The 10,435-nt window shown below is 54.6% G+C and overlaps 1 protein-coding gene across 3 annotated transcripts; it reads right to left on the reverse strand.

Annotated features, from left to right (window-relative positions):
- Nucleotides 1-3,572: 3,572 nt before the first annotated feature.
- LOC110596184 (zinc finger and SCAN domain-containing protein 2-like) lies at nucleotides 3,573-6,668 on the reverse strand. Of its 3 annotated transcripts, none has more exons than XM_021715421.1 (2): nucleotides 6,506-6,668; nucleotides 3,573-4,324 (listed from the first exon to the last, which is right to left on the reverse strand). In XM_021715421.1, the coding sequence occupies exon 2, from the start codon at nucleotides 4,294-4,296 to the stop codon at nucleotides 3,685-3,687; it is 612 nt and encodes a 203-aa protein (XP_021571096.1). In that variant the 5' UTR covers nucleotides 4,297-4,324; nucleotides 6,506-6,668; the 3' UTR covers nucleotides 3,573-3,684. The 3 variants fall into 3 exon arrangements, with proteins under 3 accessions (XP_021571096.1, XP_021571095.1, XP_021571097.1); XM_021715420.1 differs by lacking the exon at nucleotides 6,506-6,668 and adding an exon at nucleotides 5,924-6,088; XM_021715422.1 differs by lacking the exon at nucleotides 6,506-6,668 and adding an exon at nucleotides 4,381-4,458.
- Between the last annotated feature and the right edge of the window lie 3,767 nt (nucleotides 6,669-10,435).

A 10,435-nucleotide genomic window follows, 5' to 3' on the forward strand; every position in this document is an offset into this window, starting at 1 on the left:
TCAGGGCAGGAATTCACAGGTCGCTTCCCGATGATCCTGACCAAAACCCAGCCCAGTCCTGGTCAGCTTCCCTTTTCTGATGGGCGGTGCATTCTGGGGAGGCAGGTGAGCACCTGTGGGCTCCAGGCTGACCTGCTCAGGTGTGAAGACGGGAGAAGTCCTTGCCCTGCTGCCAGCCTGGGGCCCATCCCCTCCACTTATACTGACACACACAGAAGGCTCCTCCACTGGCTTCTCCTGTCCAGAACTGCAGGCATCAGACGTGAGGCTCTCATCCTCTTCCTCCCCAGCCTTCACATATGATGCCTGGCTAGGCTGAACACCTGGTCAGGCAGGAGGCACCACTCTCTGGGCTTGGCTGGTGTAAGCAAGACGCCTTCTCCCTGGGGCAGACTCGACTATATTCATACCCCTACCAGTGTCCATAGCAGTCCAGCTTTCCCCAAGATCTCACAGTGAAATCAGAGCCTTGGCTGGGAGCAAAGGGCTTCTTTGTGAAAACCAGAAGCCAGTCAGGCAGAACAAGAAACACAAAACCAGAGCAAATCCAGCCCAGGGAACCTCCGCCAACGTCTGGGAAGGGAAATGAGGTTCCAGAAACCTGATGCATCATTTGTCAGGTCTGGGGGAAGGGACTGACTCAAAGGGTCCCTTCCTCCGAATTCTTTATTCTTAAACAAGGGAAGGAGACTTGGCCAGAGGGAGCGAGGTGGTGCACTACTTGTACTGTGGCCTTGACTCAGGACTCTGTGAGTGGCAGATGAGGAAAGGGACAGATAAGGAAAGGGCAGCAGGTGAAGCCCCCCCAGGGCTGAGGTTCTTAGCCTGGAGTCCAGGCTGGGTTTCATTCAAGGAGTCCAGGGGCTCCTGAAATTGCTTGGGGCTTTTGAGTGTAAGTCCATAGCCTTCATCAGCTTTTCAAAGGGTTTCCTGGCCCTAGAGTGTTACGAACCACTGCTCAGAAAGGAAAAGGAAGCCTGTAGGTATCATTCACATCTGGAGGAAGGTTTGGCCGCCAGAGCCAGGTCTGCCACCAACTTGCTGTGTCAGCTGAGACCAGTCACTTCCTGTCTCTGAACTTTAGCCAAGTGGTGGAACAGGCAGATGCAGAGAAGCCAGCTCTCCATACTGGCATCGTTGTACAGCCACAGGAGAGCTGAGACCTATGGCCAGGCAGCAGGATGAGGTCTGCCCCGGCTGTGACTCCCACCAGGCCTGGGGAGTTCATCGCCAGGGCTCAGAATCTGCCTCCAATTCCAGGCTCCATCCTGCCACTTCTACAAGTCACCGCTGGGCACCTCCTGGGCAGGTCTTCTTAGGGGATGTGTCTTCATACCAGGGTGCAGTGCCAGCCAGGCTCCCGTGGAACCCCATTCCTGGTCTCTATGCTCAGATGTGCCCTGCACTTTCCAGGTCATAAGGACCTGCCCACTCTGCATCTGTTCACAGAAACAAAGAGATCAGGGTCAGGTCTTGTGCAATGACATGGCCTGCCCAGCCATCCCTCTGGGGCTGGAAGGGATAAATCAGCTGACCCACCCTGAATCTGTCCAGGGCTTTGAGGGAGTCCTCTCAGTCCTCTACCAAGCACTGCAAAGATTATTAATCTCATTTACAGATAAGACACCATGAGTTCAGAGCATTTTGGTGACTGGCTCCAGATGCCCCAAGTCCCTGTTTAATCTCTTAATCTCTGCCACCAAGTAGTAGTCCACGTTGCAACAGCCATCTGGGGGTGATGGTCAGAGGGCAATCAACCCCTGAGGAGCCACACAGCACTGAGGAAGGATGGAGGGGACAGAGGAAAGGGATGAGTCTCCAGTATAGGACTGGGCACAGGGCAAGGCTCTGGGAGTGCAGGTCCCCTTGAAGGCCCAGCTTCCTTCCTCCCAAACCACCACTGAAGATGTCATGCCCTTTTCACGCACCTTTACCACCTCTAATGCCCTTGCTCTGGCTCCTATCACATGGTCCCTGGGCACATTCCCAAGTCCTCCCAGCTCCATTGTCCATTTTTAGCAGTAGAGCTTAAGGGTCCTAGGATCCAGAATCCAAAATAAAGCCCCTGTACCACTTCCACTGTACCACTGAGGACTAACTGTGATGCAGGGCGAGCCTGGGCAGTCTGTTTCTTTGTGTGCCAGATGGCTGAGGAAGCCCATGTCTCAGAGCACCATCTTGGAATCAGAGGTCCTGGGGCAGGTCCCACCCCCCCCAGTCTTTCGCACTGCGTGACCTTCATCAAGTCTCTTAGCTGGGGGCCTCACGTTTGCTTGCCTAAATGAGCCCAAGACCCTTGAGGCTCCTGCGCGTCCCATTTCAATCTGTCCTCACAGTGCCTCTGGTTCTCCTTCTGATGCACAGGTCTGAGATCACTGTGCTCATCTCATTAAAAATCTCAGATGTTCTCTCGCCTTTTGGAGGGCAGCTGTCCCTAACATTTTTGGCATCAGGGACCGGTTTCGTGGAAGACAATTTTTCCACAGATGTGGGGGTATGGGGGGATCATCAGGCATTAGATTATCATAAGGAGCATGCAACCTAGATCCCGCACATGCACAGTTCACAAAAGGGTTCCCATGCCTATGAGAATCCACTGCTGCCACTGTTTTGACGGGAGGCAGAGCTCCACTCATCCCCACTAACCTTCTGCTGTGTGGCCTGGTTCCTAACAGGCCAAGGACCAGTACCGGTCCATGGCCTGGCAGTTGAAGACCCCTGTTGTAGGGCAAATTTAAATCTCTGCAGTCAGAACCCCACTTCAAAAACATCTTTCTCACACGCTTGCTCTGCCTAGGACAATTCTATTTGTTCCTATGACCTAGTTTAAAGCCATCAAATTTCTCAGGGTGGACACAGAGAAGCCGGTTACCCTCCTTGCTCTTGTCCCAGAACACTTTATGGGTTGTCCCTAACGATAGCCCACATCCTACACACTGAATGTGAGCACCGAGCTGACAGGGCCTGTGGTTCTCATCTGTGCCTCCTCTGGAGAGCCCAGTGCAGCATCTGGTGGGGAGGTCAACTAAAGCTCTGCAAATAAGTGACCTCATCCTCTCTGTTCTGTAGCATCAACTACCATCCTCACAATATCCCAGAGAGGAGGAGGAGTCCCTCATCTTTATCCCCAACTCACAGATGAGCAAACTGAGACATGAAGTGAAATGACTTCTCAAGGACACCAGAGAGTGCGTGCAGGAGCCAGGAGGTCTGGGGGGCTGGGGCTGGGGATTGTGGAAAGTGGCCCACTGCAAGTCGCTTTCAACTCTTTCATTCTGGGGGTGAAGATCGGGTAAGCAGCTTATCAAAAAGAGACTACAGCCCAGTACACCCCACCACGCAGGCCACCCCCACCCGACAGCAGGAAGCAGCAAGGCCTATCCCAGCCCACCACCCTTCCGTGCCCTGGACTGAGAGGGGCTTTAGCCATCCCCAAGAGTCTCACCTGCTCTAGGCCAGATGCACCTGAGGAGGAGAACCAGGGAAGGGGCCCAGAGCAGCTGTGCGCAGCCAGCAGGAGGGTCCTGAAGGAAGAATGCAAGGGGGCGGCCCGAGTCTGGTGGTGGCCCACACCTTCTCCCGGGATCCCGTCCAGAGAGGGCGCTGCAGCCCAGGGCCATCTCCGGGGGTCCGAGACCGGTCTCCGGGACAGGAAGCAGCCGTGGGCAGCAGGCCCCGCACGCATCATAGCACGCGGCCTAAGTGGGCCGCTTGGCCCTCGGGCGCGTGGCCGTGGCTGCGCTGGTGGGTCTTGAGCGAGCCCTCGCGCGCGAAGCTCTTGCCGCAGCGGGGGCAGAAGTAGGGTCGCCGCTCCCCGAAGACGCCGGGGCGGCGCGGGTGCGGCGCGGGCATGCGCGCGTGGGTGCGCTGATGGTTGAGCAGGAAGCGCGGCTCGCGGAAGCAGCGGCCGCACTGCGCGCACTGGTGCGGCTTCTCGCCGCTGTGGATGCGCTGGTGCGTGAGCAGATTCTGCTTGAGGCTGAAACAGCGGCCGCACTCGGGGCAGGGGAAGGGCCGCTCCCCGGTGTGTGTGCGCTGGTGCACCTCGAGGTTGTGCTTGACGCTGAAGGCCTTGCCGCACTCGGGGCACACGAAGGCGGCCGCGCGGCCCGCCCCGGCGTGCGCCTTCTGGTGCCGCACCAGGCTGGGCTGCTGCGAGAAGGTCTGGCCGCACAGCGGGCAGCGGTGGGGCTGCTCCTCCGCAGGGTGGTGGATGACCAGGCCTCGCTCCTCTCCCAGACCCTCCTCCCCGTCCCCCGCAGGGGACCCGCCCCCCGAGGACGCCAGCTCGGTCATGGGAACTTCCAGCTGCAATCACCAGTCCCTGCAGAGGCAGAAGCAGAGAGACGGGCAGGGGTCAGCCTGGCAGAGGACGCTCACCTCCCACAACCTCCAGTGTTTGCCCCTCTATAGTTGGGTTCAAGCCCAAGTTCCCCTGCTGGGAACTGCTGCCCTTCTCATGGAGGCCTGCCCTCTTTCCGGGCCCTTCTCAAGGGCCACCTCCTCCCAGAAGCCTTCCTTGACTCCTCCAGCCCCTCTTTAAACCTTGTGACCCAACCCTGTGACCTTTTACACATCACACCGCATGAGGGTCAGTGGCGCTGCCTCTGCCCTCTCCCAACCCCCCACAACACTTAAGGACGGAGCTGCCATGTTTTAGCCCCAGCACCAAGCACCGTGCCAGCCACACAAGACATTGAGCAAATGCTGATGAGTAATAGTCCAGGACTCCTAGTAGTTTAAGATATCTTTCACCTGGATAAGTCCAGATTCTTAAGGCGAGGGGGCAAGGGAGGTGCACCCCAAACCCAGAGGGAAGGGTGAGATCACCAGTGGTTCTTGTTTCACAAGAAACAAAACCAAAACCCTGTAAAGTTGAAAGTGACCTTAGTTAAACGTTCTCTTTGGCAGCAGTTCTTTGTCAAAATGAAGCCTGCCTTTAAAAGGTTTGCAAGTCACTGAACCAGGGTGTGAGCCCCCAGGGGGCCCAGTCTCTGCTGGATTCCTCTGGGTTTCCCCACAGCAAAGCCTGCTCCAAGGCTGAGCAACACACTTGCTCAGCAAACACCCCAGGCCCTGGCTCCCTTCCTGCTGGTTCTCCTAAGGACCCTCTTCCCAGGGTACTGAATTTCTCTTAAATTGTTTCCCACTGTCCTCACAACAGCCCTGAGAAAGGGCAGAGCAAGATTAATGAGCCCCACTTTAGAGATGGGGAAACTGAGGCAAAATAAGGTCAATATACTTGCCCAAGGTCACACAGCAAGGTGAGCCAGGACTAGGCCTTGAGTCTCCTGACTCACTGTTGAAAGCTCCTTTCAATGTACTAGCTGTTCAACAACTAAACACTCCTCAAAACACAGACACACACACACACACAAGACCACCACCACTATCCCGGCCATCACAGAGCTATCCATTCCCAAAGGGCCACTTCTCTAGGAGCGCTGTCTACAGCCACCACCCCATGTCCCCCCCCAAAACTTGGGCTCCTGCAGGGCCCTAAGACCTGCTTCCTCCTTGCTCCCCATCCTCATTAGGGAAGCTTGCTGTCCCACCGAACCTCCCCAAAGGCCTTCTCCACACTGCCAGCTTCAGTCAATCTGTCTGCAGATTAGGGTCTCAGAGACACCTCCTCTGTCTCCTCTACCCTCAGGCCAGGGTGGAATTCAGCACTCACCCTGGGGAAGGGACAGGCATCACTTGTGATAGACCCCACCCACAAGTCTTTCCTCAGGCAGCTGCACTGATATCTGCAAAGACAGACCATCAAAGTCCCCTTGGCCAATCTCAGCCTGACCCTGTTACTGGGCAACCTCTCTGTTCTCCCAAGCTATACCTCTGACCGAGGCCCCGCACGCAAAGAGGGTCCAAGGCCATGGCCCCTATCTCTCCCCCAAGTTCTTCCATCCCACGCCACACTCACAGCCCAGGCTGAGCCCCTGCTTCTCCCGTCTCAAGCGGCAGCTCTTTGCTCGAGTCTGCGCTGCTCAACGCAAATACGGTAACTCTCCCGCAGCGACTCCCGCGCCCCTTCTCCCCACCCCCATAAAGACAGCGAGTCTCCCGCAACGTTGCTCTTATCAAATAGATGCATTAATCAAAATAGCTGACCCCACCCACCCGACCCCACGCACAACCTTGCCAACTCCTGCGACTGGAGCAACCCTGGAGAAATATGGTAAACTCTGCGTCGCAACCCCACCCCCACGAAAACACGTAGGCCTCCACCCTGCAGCCGCAACCCACCCCGCCCAGCTGCAAGCCTGGCTCCCTGAGGGAATGAATGCAACCCACTCCCCGCGCCCGCAGCGCCCCCCGCGGAACCACGCAGCCCTGGATAAATACGTAATTGAGTGGCGGCGCTCCCACTCCCGGAAAGGATCTGCGCGGCTCCCGGCAAATACGGTAACGCGCCCGCAGTGACCCGCCCCCAAGGGTCCGGCACTGGCCTCGATAAATACGGTAATCGTCCGCCCGGGCCCAGCCCGGCCCTGTGCGAACTCACATGGCGCCGCCTCCCGAGCCCTCAGTCTTCTCCGCGGCGCCGCAGTCGCCAGCGTCGTCGCAGCCGCACAGCAGCCCCGTGAGGCTGGGAGGTCTAACTCGCCAACAACCTGGCTGGGGGGAAAAGGAGGGCCGCGAGTTCTCCTGGGCAGGAGAGGGAACCAGGTGGGGGCCGATTCCGGCACTAGAATGTCCCGCTGGGCGGGTCCCCCCAAGTCCCCGGGTCTGCCGCCCCGAACATCACACGCCCTTTCAGGGTCCCCGAGAACCCGTTTCCGCATTTCCCTCATCCGAGGCAGAAATAGCCCGAAAAGGCCCACAAAACTTCTCCCAGCGACTGGGAAATAGGGTCGGGGACGCCGAAGGTACCAGGCCTCTCCGTGAGCGGGAGAGAGAAGGGGCCAGCGTAGGAGCCTGGCGGCGGAGCTTCTAAGAGTGGGTTTCACTGGTGGGAACAACAGCCAAAAGGGCAGAATCAGAGAGCTGCCCTAGCTGACAGTTTTGCCAAAGCCTACCCTGCTGTATGGTCTGGGTTATATCACTAGGATGACGAGAGGGAATGGAAGAAGAAATTAGGCCCCTCTGACCCCTCCTCCTCAGATAGAGTCCATCAAGGCCAGGCAAAGATAATTTCATAAAAGAGCTGCTCATAACATTGAAAGAGGCAGTTGGCATGAGAGGGCAGGGCCAAATTACAGTTTCCAGCTGCCATTTAATGATAATACAGCTTACCCAGACATAACTTTGCTTTTTACAAAGCCCTTTCCCACATGATCTCATGGGAACCTTCCAATAACCATGTGCAGTCTAGGTTGTGCAGGTATTATCATCCCATTTTATAGATGGAAAAATAAAATAAACTGAAACAGTGGCTTCGCCCAAGACTCACAGCTCTAAGTAGCAGAGCTCAGATGGGAACACAGGTCCCAAGACCCAGCTTGTGTTTCACTACACCCCCTGGGACTGAGAGAGACCCTCAGATACAGAGTGAAGGCAGTGATCAGCAGTAATAGACTGGGTCCCAGTGAGAAGTGCCTCATTTGACCTATAAATGAATTGAGGCCTGAGGGAAAGTGATTTTAAAAGTTACAAGTGCTGGCCGGGCTCGGTGGCTCAGCCTGTAATCCCAGCACTTTGGAAGGCCAAGGCTTGTGGATTGCCTGAGTCCGCCGGTTCCAGACCAGTCCGGGCAACTTGGCGAGAACTTGTCTCTGCAATAAATAAAAAATTAGCCGGGCACGGTAGCGCGTGCCTATAATTCTGGCTACTTGGAAGGCTGTGGCAGAAGGATCGCCGGAACCCAGCAGGTCGAGGCTGTGGTGGCCAGGAGCGTGCCACTACACTCCAGTCTGGGCGACAGAGACTCCAACTCAAAAAAAAAAAAAGTTACAAGTGCTGGAGCAATGTCAAAATAGGCTTTCTCTCTATAACCCCTCGGTATCTCCCAGGTGGAGGGAAGTTGGGATTCCCCAAGGCCCCCAGCGGGGTTCCTTGCAGCTGACATTGGGGTGACATTATCCCCAATGATGGACTTCGAAGGACACAGGCCTCCCAGTCTCATGATAGTCTCCCTTGCAGCACCAAAGGTGCCTAGCATGCCTTTTGGAGCCTGGGAACTGACAAATTCCAGGCAGGAGTCACTAGGCAGTAAAATCAGTCCTTTGCTCCCAACACCAGGCTTGGAGAGCACCAGGCTTGCGAGCTTTCACAGCTCACTCTGAGGACCAACCTGTCCTAGCAGGCCTCAAGGATCCACCCACACCTCCACCCCTGTTCATGCTGCCCCCGGAGCAACTTACTGAAGGATGTGGGACTTCATGAGTTAGACATCCCAAGGAAATTGGGATTTCAGAGACAATGGGTGGGAGTACTGGGAAGCCAAAGAAATAAGTCCACCGGGATATGTACCCCAGAGTCACATTCAGAGTTCCCATGTATTGACCCCAAGACCTCCTGTCCAATGACCACCTACACCCACTCCTCTGCTCACAAGACATTGATACCCAGCTCTCTAGCCCCTGTTGCCCTGGTCTAGGACACCTTCCCCTCCAAACCTGAGCCAACCAGTGAGCCACTATTCTCTTTTTTAGCCTAAGGGACAACCTAAGGGATTCTGTTCATTTCCTTCCCTTCCCTGCCCCTGCCATGATACAGAAAGAGCAGTGATATGTGAGGATATACTATTTTTGGCTCCAACACTCCTCCTGCCCAAAGGTCAAGGATATTTCTTTACCAAATTCAAACCACTTAAAAAAAAATAATGAAGCTTTCAGAAGCATCCCTGCTCGCGCCAGTTTCTCTCTGCCAAGTGCCCACTCTCTCCCTCAGTCAGTGTGCTTTGACTGCCATCTCTGGCCCTTGCAGCCTACACTCCTTTGGGAAGCTCCCCAGGCAGCTAAGCCCAGAACCCCTGGGGCTGGGTAGTGGGACACAAACCCTCCCAAGGAGGCTGACTGCCTTGCCAGCTGACTGGAAGCGTATGTCGCTTGCCAAAGGACATCCATTTTCCAAGTACCTAAGTCATTTTTCTTAGCTCCAGCCTGCTCCTAACAAAGGAACACAAGGTTGATGCAGACAGTTCCAAGAACCCCAGCTCCACTGGGCTCACCTGGCTTGGAATCTTAGCCACGGGTCTCCACTGCCCATTTGCACTTACCTGGCCATGGACTGGATATGGATCCTTTAAGATCTTGCTGTATTTAATTAGTTTGTTTATTTCCCCTACACAACCACCTTAATCTCAGCAAGCTCCAGAGAATTTTGGATTATAAACCACTAGGATAACAAGTCTGACCTTCTTGTCTTTGATTTTATGACACACCTCTTCCTACAGATTTTTCTGACCTAGTTTTATCATTTTAAAGAGGGAATGGAAATTGAAGTTGACAATGCCACACTACTCTTGGAGAAGCCTGTGACTGTGACAGTAGAAGCAGCTTGGGCTAATAGAAAACCTGGGACTTGCTGTAAATTTGTAACAGAACCTGGTGGACAAGGTTGTCCAAACTCATTGCCCATGTATCCCTGTCCTACCTACATCACTGACTCATGGTGAGATTAAATGAGGTAATGAAAAAGCCTTGCTAAGAGAGCTGGGACTGGGAACAAATTGTTTAAGAATTGAACAGAGGCTGGGCTCGGTGGCTCAGTCTGTCATCCCAGCACTTTGGGAGGCCAAGGTGAGTGGATTGCCTGAGCCTGTGGGTTCAAGACCAGCCCAGGCAACTTGGCAAGACCTCGTCTCTACTATAAATCAAAAATTAGCCGTGCGTGATAGCACATGGCTGTAGTTCCAGCTACTTGAAGACTGAGGCAGAAGGATCGCTGGAGCCCAGCAGGTCGACACTGGGGTGGCCATGAGTATGCCGCTGCACTCCAGCCTGGGCAACGGAGTGAGACTCCAACTCAAAAAAAAAGAAAAAGTTGAACAGATAGACAGCTCCAAGCCATTTGTGTATGAAAATTATTTTCCATGAAGATCCTTGAGCTCCTCAAGGGTAGGGACTGTCTTAGTCATTGCAGTATCCCAGAAGTCTAGTATGATACATGGCACATAGTAGGCTTGTTTAGTGAACCAGTGCTGTACCTCGTCAGGCCAATGAAGCATACAACTCAGTAATTCTGAGGGACGCGACTTTGTCTGCCTTGTAACCCAACACACCCATTTGTCACCTGGGATCAGCGAACAGGCATTTTCATGAATTTGCATGGGGGGAAAAGCTGCAATTAGGCCTCATTAACCCAAGTCCTCCCAGCACAGCTGTTTGATTTGATCATTAAACAGGCCATTTATAGAAGATAACATATTCTACTATAAAGATATTTTTGCAGGACTTATCTCTTGAGTCAAGCATCCTATTCATAGCCAGGTGTGGTAGCACATGCCTGTAGTTCCAGCTACTCGGAAGGCTGAGGCGGAAGGATCGCCGGA

Source organism: Carlito syrichta, unplaced genomic scaffold, assembly GCF_000164805.1.
Source record: "Carlito syrichta isolate Samal-C Ts95f unplaced genomic scaffold, Tarsius_syrichta-2.0.1 Scaffold307096, whole genome shotgun sequence".
Taxonomy (NCBI): Eukaryota; Metazoa; Chordata; class Mammalia; order Primates; family Tarsiidae; genus Carlito; species Carlito syrichta.

What these genes read in the sequence shown, in the direction of transcription:
- LOC110596184 (XM_021715421.1), bottom strand. Translation starts at nt 4,296, where the DNA reads ATGACCGAGCTGGCGTCCTCGGGGGGCGGGTCCCCTGCGGGGGACGGG.